At 41.0% G+C, this 20696-nt stretch overlaps 1 protein-coding gene across 4 annotated transcripts; it reads left to right on the top strand.

The window, feature by feature from the left end:
- Positions 1–295: 295 nt before the first annotated feature.
- Positions 296–19727, top strand: ELF5 (E74 like ETS transcription factor 5). Of its 4 annotated transcripts, XM_072039002.1 has the most exons (8): positions 296–441; positions 4401–4527; positions 10163–10204; positions 10306–10396; positions 11667–11717; positions 13299–13445; positions 14489–14684; positions 15277–19727. In XM_072039002.1, exons 2-8 carry the CDS (start codon positions 4498–4500, stop codon positions 15371–15373), a joined length of 654 nt encoding a protein of 217 aa, XP_071895103.1. In that variant the 5' UTR covers positions 296–441; positions 4401–4497; the 3' UTR covers positions 15374–19727. The 4 variants fall into 4 exon arrangements, with proteins under 4 accessions (XP_071895103.1, XP_005011344.4, XP_038036494.2 ...); XM_005011287.6 differs by having other exon boundaries at positions 10163–10396; XM_038180566.2 differs by lacking the exons at positions 10163–10204; positions 10306–10396.
- Positions 19728–20696: the final 969 nt, after the last annotated feature.

Below are 20696 nucleotides of genomic sequence, written 5' to 3'. Positions count from 1 at the left end.
GATCTCTAAGCATAATGCAATAGTCCTTCCTACCTGCTAAGGATGTAAAAGAAAGAGTGAAAGAGTCTCCTCAGGTCAAGTACTTACACACACCAGGTTTGCTTAAGGTGGTCCAAGAGTCAGGGTTACGTAAATCAACACTTTAGAGGAGCAGAAAAAAACAATACAGAATAAAGGTAAACTTTCTGCACTTCAGAATGTTTCTCCCCCATTCTCTGGGCTGTGTTATACTATATATTATCACTGTCATCAGAAGGGGTGTGTATAAGAACTTGAAAAACCAAACAAACCTGTCTGTAAGGTGTTCCGTATATCACAGTCCTGCAGGTGGCTTTATTTCCAAAGTGCCGGGCTGTGCTGCTGTTAAAGCCTCCTGCTCCCCCTTGCTCCCAAGACCTTCTGGATTTAGCTGCTGCTTCAGGAGTAAGCGCCTTCCTACAAGTAAGCTCCATTTCTTTATTGAAGTCTCTATTTTCTAAAGGGCTGTCAGCTACCCTTTTGCTGTGATGATTTATCAGGCACCCAACTGATGTACTGCCTGCCATTCCTATTTGTGCATCACCTGTTTTCTCAATGAAAAACAATTGACTTTGGTTTAATGAATTAATAGAGGAGACATGCATGAACCCCAACAAATGCTTTTTAATAAATTAACGATCCAGACCTGTCTCATTAAATCAAACGAGAATGTTTGTAATGTGACAGCTAATTAATTGCTTCTTCCAACCAGGCACCAGCTGGAGCAAAACCAATATTGTAAAGCCCTCCTGTTGTTTAAACAGACTGCCTCTTCCCCTTTCTGTGTCCCAAGAGTGTATTTAAGCAGATATGTGTGTGTGTACATAAGCAGTGAAATACTATTTGATGTGATCCAAACCAATATCCTGTTTGCATAAATATTTAAAAGAGATTACCTTTGCTAATGATATTAAGAATTAACATTATTTTCTGGAACATGCATAGCTCTATATAGGAGTAACAGCATAAACTGCACATGGGTAAAACAGGATTTTTCCTTCCTAAATGGCTTTTGCTGCCTGTCACAGCATGTGGTCAAACCTGTTGGTGGGATGTGGGGCTGGCAGCTTTGCCACACACCTGTGAGTCCAGGTCCAGTCCTCAGCAGGGACTGAGGCTTCCTGTCCACTTCACAAAATTAGTTTTCCAGTTCAGACAAACAGGTTTTCTTCACAGTAAAGTATGAAACCAAGCATGTGCTGAGTTCTGAACTTTCCCAGATCCAGTGGCTTTGGCTCTGTTTCAGATTCCCCTTCTCTTGCAATAGTTCATCCATCTTCCCAAGTATCATTTACCCTGTGCAAATCGACTTTCCACCTCGGAAAAAATCGCCATGAAAATTCAGAAGCAAGGCACTAAATCTACTAAACTGTCGTTACCATTCAGACAGCAATAATGCAAATACTAATAACTTCATCCTTTTCTAGCTAAATCTTACCCAGATGGAGAAATGATTATAGCCTTGCAATGTAACATATTATTTTATCTAAGCCATCACTATTTCCAACTAATTTTTCTTTCCACTAAAAGCAATAGCCTAAAAAAGTCAAAGTCAAATGAGAAATGATTTGTACTGCAGAGAATGTGTTGAATTCACCTTCCTCTCACGTTTTTTCAATTGAATTTCAAGCAAAAGTAACTCTTAAACTTGTGAAACTGTCAGAAAGAATTTATTTTCTGCTGAGAAGCAGTAGAAATAAACAGTGAAATTCTGTCCTTGAAGAATTTGAGGGGAAAATTGTCTTGAGTAGGACTGGGATTTCACTCCAGACATTTCTCTGTGTAAAGCCTTATTTGCGGGTAGGCAGGTATGGAGAGTTGTGGAGATGCTTTGAACAGGTTATCTTAGCAATCATTTCTAAAACACGTCTCACCAATTATCTGCAGAGATATTCTATTCACTTCTCCAGAATTGCAGTTGGCTTTCGGGGAGTTATTTCTGCCTACTCAGTTGGTGCTGGGGTATATTCACAGCCGGCTGCTCGTTGTGCTGCCTGGGGGGTGACAGTCGCAGGGAAATGGGGTATGCTGGCTGCCGAGGGCATGGTTGGGAAGATCATTGTCTCTACACGTGTCCTGGAGGTCTCTACCTTTTTCAGCAGTGCCAGACTGGGATCACTGACTGCACAGATGTAGGTACATCCCTGGCAACGTCCAGCGTTACTGAAGAGGGCTATCAGCGACTTGTAGTTCTCCCTCCCTTCTTCACTGTTTCTATCCAGCTCTTCTGCGTGTGTCTGTCCTGCCACCCCTTGGTGAGGAATGAGAGGTGAAACTCTTCCATTGAAGTTTGTGGAAAAAAAAATTTGCATTGATTTCAAGAGAGTCAGAATTGATTTTCTGCTGTACCAAACACTAATTTCCTTTTGCACGGGTAGTAAGCGTGAATAGGTGTCAAATCCCTTGTTTTACAGAGACACTTGTGTCAATACACTGGCACCACAGTACAGAATGCTTGGCTTTTTTCTACCACTGTGAATTTCAGAATTCTGGGTATCGTTAGCCAGCATCATCTCATGCCAGCAACCGAATTAAACATAAACACAATTGAAGAAAAAAGTTAAATAAGCATTATGTGCTTCTTTTCATTTGGATTATATTCTGCAGCAATTCAGAGTGCCACTGTTTTGACTTTCTAAATTAACTGTGAACAGATATGACATTGGGAAACTTTTTCTGTGTGGGCCAGTAACTCAAAGGAATAAAAAAAATCACGTCCTAAACTCTAATATTATATTCTGGCAATCCTGCTGTATCTGAGACAGGACATGGTAGACTCATATGGATCACTTTGCATTAATTGAGTAAAATTCTTTATTGCTCACTGAATATATGGGGTTCATCCAAAAGCACAATTATATATATATGCACACATACATATACATATATATACACATTTATATATGTGTGTGTATATATATACATGCAGGAGCTATTTCACACTCAATCCTTTGGCAGAGATGCACAGAGGAGAGACTCTTTGGATACATTCACTAAAATGACTGATGGTTTAAATACTCATATGTTCTATTCATAATGATATGATTAAGTGGAAATATAATGTTTTTGAAATACTACTTTGCCCTACATTTAAATTCCTGTATATCAAAAGATTTCAGAAGCCTCCCAAATGTTTCCATATTCCATATCTCATCAGTACATCACCTACACTAAGATAGGACTTATCTTTGAATTCTGTAATTTATCTGTGAAAACTTTTGAATCCTTCACATTTTCTCACTATATGCAGCTATTTGTACAACTTTTGATTTGGGGTTGATCTTTAAGACTATATTATCCTATTAACTAGCTCAGGTGTCTTACTGCTAGAAATTACCCAAGCTGGAATTAGTTATGAAAGGCAGAAGCAGCTTAGGTCTAAAGAAAAGAGCCAAACTGGCTTGAGCAGTTTTGTCTGAACTCCAAAAGGCAAGAGCCAAAATCAGGTCCATTTATGTATTCACAGCAGCTAGTCCATGGAACAATTCCTGTCTCTCCCAGAAAAGAAACTAGGACATAAAGAGCTGTGGGTTTAAATTCCACTTAATTCTTTCCTTCACATCTCTTAAATGATCACCATTTCTACTAAGCTGCATACGAGGTGGTCCAGGGTCTTGGGTATCAGGAGTCTCAGCCACGAAGAACAGCGAAATGCATGTGTGCGTACTTGCACGTATGTGATACATGCATAAAGAAGGGGGGTGGACCACAAATTCTCTTTTTCTGTACCAGCTTTAGTTCATGTCATAGATATGTATTTTTTTCATCTTCTTCACTGAAATATAACCAGCTGTCTCACTTTTGGTGCAAGAATCATCTTCCCTAAAGCATACAACCTCTGAAATAGTTTCCCAATTTTCCACGTAAATTTTCAGTTTCTAATCTTCTTTGAAAGTGCATTTCTTTCTCAGACCTTGTTAATCTCCTCACACTCTAGACTGGCTAAGATTTGTGGCAGTGTCTTATGGACACAGGGAGCATCCTTATGACCAGAATGATGTTTTTCATCACGGGGACTGTATAGGGACTTGCTCAAATATTTTTTAACACCAATCTCATTAAATCATAATGTTAATTATAATGTTATTTTATGGTTTATCCTTCACTCCCTAGGAATGTGTGATTCCAATCATCTTTACTGTAAAACTACCTACGGTATGTTTGTCAGCTACATTGCTCTTAAATTTCTTAGCTCCTTCATCTTCAGGTTTCAGGAGGTAATCATTAGCTTTGGTAGAAGTTTAGGTGATGGTGGCCAATGGTACATCACAGATCTACATATCCACAACAAGGAAATCATGCCTGTCACCTTATAAAGTAGGGTCTTAAGTAGGTTCTTAATATTATCTTTTCATCTTCTACTAATGTATTAATATCTCAAGGTGATGCTGGATTCAGTAACCCACAGCACATTTCTGTCAAACACAATGGTTTGTGATCCCCTGATGTCTTGGACAGAGTTATTTGGGACAACTGAAGATGGCTATCCCACCTGTGATCATCAGACAGGTATGTAGACAGACTCCAATTGAAAAGAATGTGCAATATCAATAACTTATGTTATGGTTTGAATTTAATTTACTTCAGTTCTGATCATGTAGCAAACAGGCTGAGCCCACTATTATAGCCTTTCTTTTTTTCTAGTCTGACTAACCTAAAACCTATAACTAGCCATGCAAGATAAAGGAATAATATTAACTAGTAGTGGCTTCAGTTCTACAGTGCTATGTGTTTCAGTGATGCTTTCCCCTCGTGTGGCAAGGTGATACACATCATGCAAGCAGGAGCTCCCAAAGGACGGTGTGGTTCATGAACTGGGGCAGGGAGCTACGGGCTATGCATAGGGAACTGTGCAATTCTCTGCCTCTGCATTTGGAAGCCCCGTTCTGCTCCAGGCCACGCATCTCACACGGGCATCCCAGCTGTCCGAAGGAACTCATTCCAAATCTTCTCCCTTTGAAACAGTTGCTTTAAACTCCTAAATAGTGCTGATATTCTTCTCTGCACTCAGGCTAAATCATTCAACTGGCTCTGGAAAGAAAGGTAGCACAACCCAGTCACGTTACTGAGCCAAACTTGTGGCTGAGGAAGATTTATGGGTTTATGCAGTATTTTTCTCTTACAAAGCTATTTTTGTCCTTTTAAATGAGAACACTGTTGGTCTTAAGGAGAAGTCCTTTCCTGCCAAGGCACAGTTGGAGTAATAAAGAAAAAAACTTTCCACATGGCTTCTCCTGGTGCTAATCCCTGACCATTGAGGACTTAGTGTTTTGCTTCAATATTGCTGAATTTGTCCATTCAATGTTTGTGTGACGTATGAGGTAGAACATAAATCTTCTTGCTTCTACTAAATGCTTGTCTTCAAAGCCCTGCAGAAATTGATTTTTTATTCAAATATATAGAGAGATAGAGAGTTTTAATATTAGTTTTCATTCCAATTTAGAATGAAATTCTAAAGTACATTCGAAATGACAAAAGTCACAGAAAGTATTCTGGTTTAGAATTTAAATTGCATTTCAAAATACCTCATGCAATTCAATTTTCTTTTGGATCAGTCACAATAATTCTTATTTTGCACTGATTTTTACTTAAGATTTGCCTGCTATTGCATCCTCTTTCTTTCTTTTTTTTTTTTTTTATTTTTTTCAACAACAAAACAAACAAAAACACCTGAAATTGAAATAATCCCAAGGGGAGTTCTGATACCAGCAGATCAGCATTTGCCAAGGGCTTTGCCCTTCAGAGTCATCCCTTCAGAGTCATTTTGACAATTTCTAGTGTTTCTGCTGTGTGATCCCTGTTATCAGTGCAAGCTCTGTGACTCAGCAGCTGCTCAGCCCTGCATTCACACAGGTGAAGAGCAGTGCAGTGTGCGTACCCCACAGCTGTGTTAAGCCAAGCTCCACCTGGAGCTACAAGCAAAGCTTTCTCAGCTTGAAGACACAGGGTCCTGTGCAGCAATCATGTCAGAATCCCTCTTGCTAAGCACAGCTGAGCTGGGAAGATAATTAGCCTTTGCTGACTATGGTAAAAGTTACATTTCCTTTTCTGCATGTTTTCTATTGCTCATTTTTTGATGCTTTTAGGCTTTCTATACACTCTTGATGCTTACAATAATTTCTTTCCTGTATTACATTTAATCCAACCTTGTAGAACCTGTGAGTCCCCTTATCATTTCCTTCCTTTCTTCCACAGCAGCCAGGGAGCACACTGAACATGTCTAATACACAGAAACAAAACCACTCCTGCAGTGCCACCAGCTTTGCCCGAGCAGTCCTAGGGCAGCCAGAGAAGAACGTAGATCAGCACAACACTCAGCCTACACTGCCTACACTGTCACAATACCAGGCTGAAGGACTGGGATCCATGCGACTCTTGAAAACCTGCTTTGTACTCACTAGAAGCAAAGTATAAGGTCAAGTTTAAACATATTCCACATGGAAATATGCTATTCAAGTACAGAACTATGTATAAAACCTATATATTTGGATGAAAGGGATGGCAAGTCTGCCTCAAGAGTCAGATGAAGATCACTGATTTACAGCTCATAGCTGGGCTCAGCTCCTGTGCTAAACAGGACACCAGTATTTTTATGTACAAGCCTAAATTAATATTTGTACAAGTCCAAGTAAAATATTTTCTCTGAAAATGTGAAAATGTTCCTGCAAACGCAAGCAGAGAGAGAACCCTGGCTTAGTGGGACCTTCAGTCTGGGGCTGCCATCCTCGCTTTCCCAGGAGGAGAACTGCAGGGTCAGTCACCCCTTACACATCCCACATTGGTCTTTTTCATGTTTTTATTTTCTGGCAAGCAGAACATATCAGGACTTGTATTTTAGGGAGCATCCTTTTTGTTTTATACAAAGTGGAAGAAGCTAAAATCTGTGACAGGAAAATATTGTGTCATTTTCATTTCTTTTCTTCATTTTTCCAGCACTTGAGTGCTTGAAAATAATACAGAAATATCAATGTAGGGAAAATAATATGTAAAAATATACATTTATCCCCGATAAATGGCAGGAGGCTCATTTTTGGGGTGCAGTTTTAGTGGGAGACATGAACGAAGCCCACAGACTGAAACAACGGGTGCAGCCCAGGGAGGTGATGTCTGCAAATGCCATTCCCCAGCAGCTGGTACTGGCCAGCACAACAGGGTCCCAATATTCAGGTTTAAGGAGAACCATGGTAAAATAGCCAATGCAATGGAACGGGCAGTGGAAATCGCCTCAAAATGCTGGGAAGGGGCAGGTGTGAATCCCATGCTCTCTTCTTCACCATCCTCCTTCCAGGTACCCTCCTTTAAGCAGGCTCCTGGCAGGCCCCCGCCACCGAGGGAGATACCTGTCCCCTCCTCTCCTGCTGAAGGGCTTTCCCCTTGAGCTTTAGCACTTTGCTATGAAATTCTACCTGTCCCTTTCTTTTTCACTAAAAGAAAACCTGAAAATCCCTCAGAGGCTTTGTCTTTGGCCAACCTTTTCTTCCAGCAGGGTGTTGGAAGTGGCACGGTACCTTGGTCACGTCCATCGCCGAGCAGGGGAAGCTGCCCTGAATGTGTAGCTCGGATGTAAGAACTAAAAGGCAAGAGCACATGCAAATAGGACGGCTTGATGTCAGCACGTTTTGAATGCTCACCATACACATTAGTGCTTCATAGAGCCCTGGAATATTCCAAAAAAAAAATATCTGAGCCTTCCCAAAGCCAAAGCAAACAAGGAAATGAGACCAGATGAGTGCTGCTCCATGAAAGAAACATGCTGTGGCATTTATATTGCCAGCAAAGCTGATGTTTATCACAGTCAAGTCAAAGTTTCAAGACCACTGGCCAAAATATTTCAAGATTATTCAGTCTACCTGTGGAATGGCACAACAAACAGTCGTGCTTTTCTTTCATGATATGATTCTATGAAAACAAGAGCCATCAAACACTCTTGCAGACAGAAAGACAGACAGAAAGACAGCCTTGACTTTGTCATTCGGCTGTGTATTGTAGACAAATGCAGCAAAAAGATCTGGGATCTCTCGCTGCTGCAGCTCACGGCACAGCCTGGGACACCCAGGGCTGGATTCACGCCTGGTCGCACAGCGAGGCCCCTCCGCAGTCCGTCTGTCTAGCTGGGGACCTGGTGGTGCTCCAGGTTTCCTAGGGGGGATGGAGGCTGTTGGCACAGGATTAAAAAAAAATAAAAATAAAAAGTCTGCCCAGTCCAGAAAGGGATCAATTCAGCCTTCTGCTTTTCTTGAGCAGCCTCTACAGTTGGGATTCCTGCAGAGCTCAAGCCTGATTTTGAAGTGATTTTTTTTTTTTTTGCTGGCAGAAGCCCTGTGAGCCTGGTGTTTCCAGCACTCCCATTCTCCCCCAAGGAAGCCTCTGACACAGCCAGGTGTGTGCACTCCGCAGGGCTCGGAGGAGCTGATCCAATGTCAAGCTCACCAGATTTCCCTTTTAAATAAGGAGCTGAATAAAATCACAGCTTCAAATATCCTCGAGCGATGGGGCCCAAAAGCCAGACCCAGATCTTCTGCCCACCTCTTTGCTTTACTGGGATGTCACAGTAGCATCTCAGGGCTTAAAACACAGCACTCAGGATTACATTAATTCTGTATGTGCATACAGATGAAGATATTTATAGCATGGGAATGATTCATGAAAGCAACCACAAATTCCCCTGTAAACTTTTAGGACTTATAATTAGAAGTATTAATTATTTTACAGAAGCCCACGTAGGATGCAAGATCCATATTTCAGTTATTCTGTCACAATTTCAAACCCTTTGAATTAATTTCACTGTGGAAACTCATCCAGCCAATTTGCATCACTTTGCACTCTGAACTGGTTGTCTAGACAAAGGACAGGTACAATCCACCTTGCTTGCAGTGCGATCGTAACCTAATTTGAATGACGATGTCATACAAGCAGTGCCTAAAATCAAAAGTTAAGGATTCATTTGAAAATGAAGTAAGGAAAAAAGGATGGCTGGACTAAGAAGTCATTAAATATAAGTCCAGAATAAGATGCTGTGAGAGGTAAAAATAAACTAAACTATTTCTGCTTCCATTGTACTACTTTCATTCACACGGTATTTGATTGCTCTCCTGTTGTTATTTACTGGTCTGTAACAAGAGTAAAAGAAATAATACAGATCATATATTCAAAATCAATTTAGAGCCCCTAAATTGATAGGCTCTGAAATCAATAATCTCTTGAGGCTGGTGTTCCTGCAACTGATTGAGAATCTCACCTGAGAGAAATTGTGACCCTGTGTTTTGTTTATAGAGATAAAAGTGTGAGTCACAGATTATGCTTGCTAGCTGCAGCGTACAGCTTTATCACACCAGACCAAGATTTTACATCAGGAATACTTAAAATTGGTTCTTCTAGGGAAAAAAATAAAATAAAATAAAATAATACATATACATACATATTTCTACACATTCACCTGGTACCTGCATTGCTGAGGAGAGCTGCCTGCTAATTTAATTGGCAAAGTAGCTGCAGGTTTCAGTTCCCTGGCCATTTTACTCAGGAGCTCTTCCACGCTTCCCCTTACCTGTCAGAAATGTTTCTCCGGTGGAAGGCATGTTAAGAGTAATGCATTTTTCAGTTTCTAACCTAACAAAAAGCATTCCCTACCGTGACATTAACAACATAATTTTAGATTAAAGGAGTGAAGTAACTTGCTGGAATTATGAGAAAAGCAGCAACAAATGAGTGGCATTTACCCATGTGCCACGGAGCGCAGTTGGGTGTCATCAAGGAGTGCTTCAACGCCTGAGCCCAAAGGTTAGCTCAGTCTAGGAATGCATCACTCATTTTTATCACACACCACCAAGTTCTCACAAATTCTGTACTCTGACCTTTTCGTATTTTTTAATTGCTTTTTTAAAAGGTGTGTTATCTTTCTTTGTATGTGCAAGAAGTTTCTCTCAACATGCCTGAGAATTATTAAGAGCATTTGTGTGACAAAAGGAGACAGTAAAATGCACAAGGCAGGGCCTGATGTTTTCTGAAGGAATAGGGAAGGAAGTTTGCAGTCAGAAGAGAAGAAGGAAGAGGGATCAGTTTTGCTTGAAACATGCTTACTAAAATGAAGTGCACAATGAGCTTTGCATTGCAATGTTCCCCTTTCTTGCCAAATATGTTGCAGATTCTGATTCTTTCTGGACATCCATCCACCCGGAGTACTGGAGTAAGCACAACGTCTGTGAGTGGTTGCAGTTTTGCTGTGACCAGTACAAACTAGATGCCAACTGCATTTCCTTTTCCCATTTTAATATCAACGGCTTACAGCTGTGCAACATGACCCAGGAAGAGTTCCTGGATGCTGCAGGCATTTGTGGCGAATACTTGTATTTCATCTTACAGAATATCAGGACGCACGGTTAGTGTCCCAGAAACCAAATGCAAAAGCAAAAGCATTGTGTTTTTGTGTGAGTTTCATGCTAGCAGAAAATGTGGGATTCACAGCCTCCAGAACTGAAGGATGGCAAAACAAAGGGCTGTTTAGGTGCCGCGCTGAGCTTATCCTGCACTGTCCTGGGAGGGGTTACATCCACACTGCATATAGAAAGACACGGTGCATATTTATTCCTGCAACCCAAAATACTGAAGGTTGCTCTGCTTCTCAGAAAGTAAGCAAGTTTTGGCTTCATGGGGTTATTTGGCCCAGAGAAGTTGTGGATCCCTGGAAATGTTCAAGGCCAGGCTGGATGGGGCTTTGAGCAACTTGATGCAGTGGGAGATACCCCAGCCCATGGCAGGGGGGTGGAACTGGGTGATCCTTGAGGTCCCCTCCAGCCCAAACCATTCCAGGATTTTATGCACTGCAAACCCACCTAGTTACTAGTAGGCTCCATGTTGCTCTTGAATACATTTTTTGCTGTTTTCAACCTTGTCTTGAAAGATTCATCACTGCTTAAATGAATTTAACTTCAAAAACTGTCTAAGCTATTGATGGTTTTGTCTAAGCAAAATAGGATTAAAACCTCTGCTGCAGGTACCCTTTCTCTATGTTCATTACTTTCCACAGATTAATCAGTGGATGTGCCATGCCAGGGTACTTCTACCAGCGTTCAAGGAAGGAAATTCAGGAAGGAAATCTGCCCTGGCAGATGAGGCATTGAGGGGCATTTGGGCAGCTTGGACCCCTCTGGGGCTCAAGCCTGAGGCCAGGCAGAAGAAGATTATTAAATGCAGGAGATAAGGATGTCATTAGGGGAATTAAAGAATACAGAGCTGGGAGGAAAAGCTCATTAAGAAAATCAACATTTTGTATTCAGTGCTGAGATTGAACAGTTGAGTGTAAATGAAGTACAAAAGACCTACACCTGCAGAAGCAGGCTTAGTTCTAACCTGATTCTATCAGACAAGATGTGATGCAAATAGTACAAAAAAAAAAAAAAAAAAAAAAAAAAAAAAAAAAAAAAAAAGAGGATAAAAATAGACATAGGAAGAGCAGTGGGAAAGACAAATCATTTTAGCAGCAGAGAAACTGAAAAATTATTTCATGGTTTTATAGCCTGTACTTTCTATAATTTTACTCTAAGCTATAAACACAAGCAATGGTGCAACAACTTGGCTTTAAATTTCACTTCAGTCATTGCTCTTCTGCAGAAAAGAACTCAACACTGGATTATGTTTTTCCCTCACAGGCATATCCTTTTTCACTGATGTAGAAGAAACAAAGCCAACCAACAAGGACTGTAAGTAAACTTGCTTGTACACACTAAGCTCCATTCAACAGGAAACACGCAGGGTATTCAAAGATTAGCAATATTCAGCAGTTCAAGAGATTTCTAAAACCAAGAAAATCCAGGCCATTTATTCCTACTCTAATGCCTTTCCTGAAACACCTGCAGCATGCAGAGAGGGAAATGCTAACAGATCCCAACATTTCTGAACTGCTGTTTTGAAGGGAAGTAGGATCCCAGGAGCCTTTGTAATTTCACTGAGGCTGCAAGCCATGCACCGAGCAGAGCAAAGTTGTTCTTTTGTGCACAGATTCCCAAAGGCAGAAGCAAGGCTCCATTCACATGAGAACACTGTGAATTTCTGAGGGAGGTGGCACAGTTGGCACAGTAACACACAGACACAATTAGAGATCCCGCTGGATCCTAACCACAGCCGAGCTGGCTGCTCATCTTCTGAGAAGGCAAACAGGTATGCTAGTAAGAAAATCAGGTGTCTGACTACCTCTAAGCACAGTCAGAATATTTTGTAATCACTCAGTTCTGACCATGACCTACTTTAATAACTCCCCGTCAGCTCTGGGGAATTAGTGTTTCTGGCTGGATTTACTCGTGTTTCCCACTAGGATTTGGGCAACGTTGGATGCTCCACCAGCAAAACCCTTGAGCCAGTAAAAGAATACTGAGCATGCTCGCTGACATGAAAGACTCCAGTGAAAAGCAGCAGTCAGAGAAAATATATTCCAGGAAAACTTCTTACAAATTCTAGCTGATGTTTTTTTGGGTCACCAGCAGATTCTGCATAAGCTATGAAACCTTCATAGCTACAAGCATAACTCATTCAGTTTCAGATAGTCTTGCATGTACTTAGATGGTTTGCTTCCACCTTTCAGTGCATGTTACTTTTTGACGTGCAGCAAAATAGACTCAGGTTGACAGCTCTTAGAAACACAAGATGATAACAACATAAAACTGTGTTTCTACTTCACAAAAATTCCCCTATTTTGGTACTTTTAGCCCACTATTATTTATCCAGTGAAATAAATCTGTGAACTTTCATAGGATTTCACTGCTCACCCTTCTCTCCAGAATTGTACCCAATAGACAGATATTTTTACAGCCATAGTGTGCAATTGCTGTTCTTAGCAGACTTTGATAATTCTTGCAGTTTGGGTCAATCAATATCCTCTTCTAGTTGTTCTCTCATCACTACGGTGTTGAGACAGACACTTCTGTAGTGTTGATTCAAGTGCTGATAACCTGTGCAAGTATATTGGCAAATATCATAATCCTCTACAAAGGGGTTTTGACCTCTCAGAACCATCACATGGCACAAAGCCACGAAACCTTCAGACTGCACATCACAGGGAACAGCCTTCATCCGTGCATGCCAGGCACCCAATTCCATAAGCCTACAGAATCCAAGCATTTTGAATATAGCATTGACAAAAACGCCATGTGTGTTGTTGCGCTGCAAGCCATCCAGTTGCATTAATTATTCACCTGGGCTTACCTTTGTGCTAGAGCTTTATTAAAGAGATAAAGTTAGTAGCTCCCATACCCACTTTGACTTAATGTTGCATGACATTTGAATAGGTGACCTTTTGACCAAGTTGCCACCAGACTCAGGAGTTCCTTCTTCACTTCTCACGTTATTCTGCAGTTCAGTCCCAGCGCGTGATAAGGCATGCGTGAGGGCAGGTGGCATCAACGGCCAGGAATGTCACAGTCATGGTAGAACAAGTAAGTACACATCAGAAACTCGAAACAGGAGTTAAGATTGCACAGGCCACATGGCTCTAAATCTCCAGCTCCATGTGGTTATCAAAAGAGACTTTAATGATACCACAAATAAATAGAATTTCACTGAGGTTTGGCTTTCAAGTACTGCCAGCTCTCATGATTTTATCATGAGACTTGAGGTACTTGGCGTTTTTCTTAAAGCCACATCTCTTTTTCTGTTTGTATTTCTAGCCATCTCAGTTGCAGAATGATTGGAGAGCATAAACTGAAAATAACCTTAAGGTTCTAAACACAGAAAACCAAATAGGAAACCTCAGATATTATTATAACTTCCATTATTCTTCTATTGCTCCCAGGTCTTTGGAGGGGCAGACTTGTGATTTTTAAATGCTCAGGGTCTGTGTTTGGATTTGGCATTCATTTAACTCCTGGTACCTTGATTAGCTACTATCCAACCAATCTGAAGTTAAGGCAATAGCTACATGTAACAGCTATGCCTACGGATTTAGTAGAGTCCCTCTACTTATGGCATATCTAATGCCCAAAGAAGCCTCTGAATCGAGTTGAAGTAATAGAGAGGAATCCGTCAATGCTAGAAAATGCTGCAGCTCCTCATTCTATCATCTCATTTTTAGTCAACCCAATATTTTTTACAATCTTTCACTCCAAATACTTTACATGAACTTGAAAAATGCTTTAAAAGCATCAAGTTAAATACTATGTGGAAGCTGTCAACGATGAGTGGAACAGAACCAATGAATGACAACTTAAACTGTGCAAGACAATAAAATTCCTGGAGTAGAGACAGATTCTAACACAACAGGCATTTGAAAAGCCCTGATTTATTTTTTCCTGGAGCAAGTAATGTGAATCCACTGACAAAGTGGATGCACTAAAATTTCAAAAGTTATAGCCTGGTAAATGCAACCAGACAGTGAGATTGACTATCTGGTGACAGAGTGTACTGTAAATATAATTCTGTCTTGGTACTTTGGCATGAATAAGAAAAAATCTACTAAATAGCTGTCTTCTTCCCGTTCCAGACCTGCAGAGTTCTCATTTGTGGGAATTTGTAAGAGACCTTCTTCTTTCTCCTGAAGAAAATGGAGGCATTCTGGAATGGGAGGACAGGGGACAAGGCATTTTTCGGGTTGTTAAATCAGAAGCTCTGGCAAAGATGTGGGGACAAAGGAAGAAAAATGATAGAATGACATATGAAAAATTGAGCAGAGCTCTCCGGTGAGTTAAGAGGTGGAAGGGCCCCTCACTGCAGTTGACTTCTACCTCGGCATCCACTTCTCATAATTATCCTGAAAACTCAGGGTGGGTGGATGGGGGTTACTTTCTTTCTTCCTGGTTATTCTGTATGTCAGAGGTAACACCCAGTTCCCTTTATTTCTAAATAAGATCACAGGGCTAAATTTAAACTAGTACAGAGTTTTAACTCTATTGATAGCAGTGAAGCTATCACACTTTAACCCATCTGAGAATTTAGATTACATTTGCAAAATGACCCATCTTGCTCTAGCAGTAACATTGGCAGTTTCTTCTGAACTGTGGTAATCGTAGGTAAAAATACAGCCAACCAACCAAATAAAACACTTATTTGTATTCCTTCTATTTTTCAAACAGTGAAAGGTATAATCCAAAGCACTTGGGAAAGCTATTGCCCTCTAAAGTCACAAAATAGCCATTTACCAGAAATAAAGACTGGAAAGAACACATGGACTCCTGTGCTGTTCTCTGACCATGGAGCCCACATAAAGAGCTCCTGTAATCTGCGTTCTACTACTTTCTCCATTGTTTTTGTTTGCTTGTTTTTCCCCTGCAGATACTATTATAAAACAGGCATTTTGGAACGAGTGGACAGAAGGCTGGTATACAAATTTGGGAAGAATGCCCATGGATGGCAGGAAAACAAGATATGAACTGCCCTGTGCTTCCAGCTCAGCACAAAAGACACCACAGCCTGAATAGTCCAGCTGCAATGGACACCTGAGAGAGAAGTTGTCCTCTCCCTCTCTCCCCTCTGCCCGTCTGGACAAATTCATTGCAGTCCGCTTCAAGAGACAGGCTACAGCAACAAAAAGAGCACTTGAATTTTGGAGTCAACTTCCCCTCCGTGCTTTCTGCCAAGCACTGTCTCCTAGTAAGCCTTTAGGAATATCTTTACTGCTGCTCAGGTGACCTGCCTGTCTCCCTGTCTCAACCAGTATGATCACTGACCAGTATCAAATTCCTCACCATTCTGCTGCCATTTACAGGAGATTCTTTATGGATATCTCCCAGTTAGGTTACTATATTTCTGAAGAATATAAAAAAGTTTATTTTTCATTTGATGAAAATACTCCACTCTGAACCACTGCATTTCTCAGATATGCTAGAAATCAATGTGTTGTCCAAAGTGAACAATTCAATCCCCTCTACATGCCTGGATTTAATATGCCCAGTCAATCCAGTTAACAAAGAAATACAACTCAAATCTGAAATATTTATCAAGCAGTTACCTGCTTTAGCTACTAACTCCAGCTGTGCAAAGATACATAATTCATATATACTTGGCGTATTTCTTTTTAATTTAAGAGTTCACTTTTAAAAAAAGAGTTCAGTGCAGTTATTTATCATTGTTCTATATTGGTGAGTTGCAACTGATCACAGTATCAGTTCTGCTATTTGGCAGAACGTGATTTTTATAATAAAGAATGCTGAAGGCAAATATTCACTTCTCTATAATACAAGTTCACTATCTACAAACTCTCATGCAGGGAAGCTTGAATTTTCCTGCTATTAACCTTCACGAAGGTGAATTCACTGCTGTATTTGGAAGAAGCAGTTCTGGAACGGGTACAAGCAAGTTAGTTTTGAAATGCAAATGAATATTTGTGGAAAGGTTTCTATAGAGCTTTTGCCCACATCTGTACAGAAATAGGATGAATTCTTCAAAGCATCCCATGACATACAGTTGTACATACACCAACAAAATTAATGTGCGGTGCGTGCCCTCAGCTGCTCCACAGATCAACCCTACAATAAGTAAATTGGTTAGAAAGAAAGGCGGTGGGTATATGAGAATTCAATTGCGGTTTTTGAACATATCATAACTATTCAGTAGTTTTACAGGGATTGTTTCTTCCACATAATAAATATAAGCAGCAACTGTAAATCTATCAACCATTCTAGGCTTACCGCAAGTGGTGTTCAAGGAATTTCAATGGGGCTTTGGCCTTGCTTTCCAATGGACAGCTCTGTAGCACATTACTTTGCATAATTGCTGTTCACTGCTGAGCTCCTTTGTTCATTAACCCTAAGAGTCTTTTTCTTGCAACTCAGAAAACTATGTTATTGTTTGCAGTATGAATTAGTTTTTGTGGCAAGCGTTTAAGGACTCAGATTATCAAATTAAGCACTGCTACTGCAACCCCATTTTAGGTTTGTACCACACTACACAGGATTAGTGGGCAACAGTTGGGATAGAGAATGGTGATTACTGACTTTAGAACCTAGATCGTGTCCCAGCTACATCTCTATCCATCAAAGGCTGCAAAATTCAGATTAGAGACGTCTATCACTGAAGTTTCTTCCAGAACTTATCTGTTTGGAAAGACTCCTCTTCGGTTTTCCAGCCATTTGTTTATTTTTATCTCTGTAACAGCAACAGACACTCATGTTGGGAAATAACCCCCTTAGGGATACAAACATGGTTTCAAGGGCATACTGTGAAAAATGCTCAAAGTTTATTGCAGCTTCTTATTTTGTAATATGGGAGATTGACTTTGCTGAAAGGAAAGTCATCAGACACAAAAAAAACAAAGGCACAAAACCCCACATAGAAATATTCCTCAGTCTATGACAAGGGAGAACTAGGAGATGCACACTTTTAAATATATTTTACTACCTAAATTATACCCTTGTTAGATAGAGAAAAAAATATTCAGTTTAGGCTGCTAAAAAAAAGTCAAATATTCAGATTTTTGAAAACCAGCAGGAATTACCCGCTGTTTTCTAGTTCTATGATGTTCTGCCACCATCACTGACAAAAACCAGCCAGGTGGCCCTCATTTTTACTACACCTGTGCCACATCAAAGGGGACATCAGCAAACCACAAGGCCCCAACACAGTCATGCAGATTTACTGAAAACATGTTCTTAAAATGTGAATTACTGTAAAATACCTGCTTCTGGATTTGTATAGCTTTCTGCCAACTGCAATTTGTTAACAATGTGAATGAAATATTTAATATGCAAAACCTATGGCTTTCTTCCATTTGTGTTTCCCTAACTCTTATCAGGCATACCCAGAACACCTTTGGATGTTTAAAAACAAGTATTTATGAGCCATTAACAGAAACACTTCTACAGTCCTTCTTTTGATGCATTTGTGTTTCAAGTAACTGCTTGATTTAAAGAGAAAAGCCGCACTCACAGATGTGATTCACAACCTGTGCAGGCTCTGAAGCATACGCACAAAACAGCCTCTTCTCACCACATGGCTGGAGGCTAACACACACCTCTGGGTTAACAGCACTATAAGCCTACAAGAAGGATGCCAGAGGGAAACAAAGTCGACCTTTAAGCCAGGACACAGCAAGGCTCATGGCTGAGGGCTCCAGCAGCTCCCCATGGTGGCAGGGCCTGGCAGCCTATGCCTGTCCCACCTCTCCCACCTGTCTGGGTCAGGCATCTCCCTGGGGCCAGGCCAAGGGTTAGACACAGCCCCAGATATCTGGGCATTGCAATGGGGACAGGGACAGCCAAGACCGGGCTATCACTGAGGCCCCGGGCACTGCCAGTGTGAAGGGAGGTGGGGCAGGCTCAGTCAGGCGTGGAGTACCCTCAGGTCCCACATGGTACAACACTGTTCAAAACCTTATTATGACCGACTCTTCTTTCACAGTAAGAATGAAAGTACGGAGGACACAATAACACTAATCAGAAAATTTCACAAAATTTAATCCCTTGTCTCAATCTCTTCCCCAAGTGCCCAATCTGGGCGGTTCAGCCCAGAACGCTTTCCCCTGGCCATGAGGGAAGCGTGGCCACCACCACACAGAAACCAGTGCCTCAGAGCTTCCCTCCTGCCTGCCCGCAGCCACCACGCAGACATGGCCAACACCGCAGGCTATTTCAGATACTGTTAGCCATAAGGCCGAGCGCACAGCCTATAACTCCTTTTTATTATGTATTTAATTTGTAAAAGGAAAAAAAAAAAAAAGCCAGTCCCTGTGGCCTGTTTAAGCATGGTTCAGAAAGAATGTGTTAAAAAAGTCTGAACGTCTTAAAAAGACTATCTTAAAAAGGCTACTGCAAATTGTCAGTGTTGTGACTCTGATGGTGTTGACATAATTTATTCCAACTATGTCTGTGTGTAATTTCAGCCAGGAACAAAAGTCGTTCAGCTGTTCCCCCACGCTCATGAATGCAGTGTATAATCAAACACCAAAGCAACTTAATACAATTGTCCTGAAGTAGATAAAGCACTTATTTCTAAGACTAAAGTAGGGTAAAAAAGATACAACTTTATTTCTCATATGCTGCCTTCTTGCGCCACCAAAGTGTCTATGCACGACACAATAAAGATCTTAAATGTCTCTAAGAGTGGAAACTGTTCAGCTATTGTCATTAAAGTGCCAATTCAAGTGTCATTTTTTTTTAAATCTCAAAACAGATTTCAAAACCTATTTTATTCTGTATTGGGTCTGGCTGGAATGTTAACTTTCCCGGCAGCAGCCCATACAGTGCCGTACTCTGTACTTGTAGCTGGAACAGCAGTGTTATCACACCAGTGTTGTGTCTGCTGCTGAGCAGCAGTGGCACAGTATTAGGCCTTTCTCTAACCCTCCTAGGGGGTGGGCAAAAGGTGAGGAGAGAAACATCACTAGGGCAGCTGGCCTAAACCAATCAAAGGGATATTCCATACCATGTGATGTCACACTCAGCAATAAAAGGTGGAAACAGGAAGAAGAGGGGAGGGGTGGGCTCTCGTTTGGAAGACGTCGGTCCTCCTCTCGAACACCGGCTGCGTGCGTTGAGGCCTTGCTTCAAGGACGTGGTCAATCATCGCTCATTTGTGGGAAGTAGAGAGTAATTTCTTTCCTCTGCACTTCCATATAGCCTTCATTTATTTTGTTTGTTTGTTTTCCTCCCTTCTTTTTATTTTCCTTTTTTTTCCCCTCCCTTTCCCCTTTCCCTTTTTATTTTCCCCTTAGTTAAATTGTTAGTTCATGGTAGTCTTTATTTAACTATTATAATTATTTCCCTTTAATTAAATTATCCTTATCTCAACCCGTGAGTTGTTCTTCGCTTTACTTCTCCCCCTCCTCATCTAAAGGAGGGGGAGTGAGAGAGCGGTTGTGGGGTTTAGCTGCCCAGTACGGTAAAACCACCACAGTCCTTTTTGGCGCCCAACGTGGGGCTCGAAGGGTTGAGATAACAATAGAATTGATTAAACGCATATAACTAACACGCTTGCTTGCTAGTAACCATGTACATTGCCCTGTTAATAATAATAGCTTTGTTCCTATGTCATGCAATCCGTGTCATATTCTCCTTTCTCCTATATATCCGATCCGACAAAGTGCTACAATCTGTGTTCACTTTTTTTAATTCGCTGTGCTGCCAAGCACTGACCTTGGTTTTAATCTGGAATTCAGGCTCTGCACTGTTATCATTTGGGTCCCATGGAAACTATCTTTCAGAGAATATTCAGAACTACACTGCCTTCCTTTTCTCATCTGGACACCAGTTTATTAATAATATTAAGAATGGTACCTTTCCCTCCTTTCACAGTGGGCTAATTACAACCGTTTGGGAGTATTTTGAAGATCCATCTGTAACCCATGTATTGCTATTTCTAATTCTGAACAACCAGTTTCATTTTCTCTCTAAGATTAGTCGATTGTTTAGAAAACTTACTTGGGAATCTGTCCCGAAACAGTCTTGTAGTGAGTGGCTAGGTGTGTGGGATGATGTTAGCAGATACCTGTCACGAGTGTCTCCTCCAATAGTTTTGAACTTCACCCCTGAGCAAGTGCTAAATCCTAAAAAATTAGTAGAATGTTTGAGAGTTGTATGTCCTGACCCTGATAATGCCGGAGAACGACAGCTTGCAGCATTGTGCTGGGTCCTGGCTTATTCCTATCAAACACTGTTTAACATCATCCAGCAACTTGAAGAGAGGGAGGAAGTCTCTGAATATGATGACCAAGTAACACACGATGTGGCTGACCCAAAAGACCAACCAACTATGGTATC

Source organism: Anas platyrhynchos, chromosome 5 (genome assembly GCF_047663525.1).
Source record: "Anas platyrhynchos isolate ZD024472 breed Pekin duck chromosome 5, IASCAAS_PekinDuck_T2T, whole genome shotgun sequence".
Classification (NCBI taxonomy): domain Eukaryota; kingdom Metazoa; phylum Chordata; class Aves; order Anseriformes; family Anatidae; genus Anas; species Anas platyrhynchos.
Note: the sequence above shows the minus strand (reverse complement) of the source record. Positions and strands in the feature narration are given on the sequence as shown.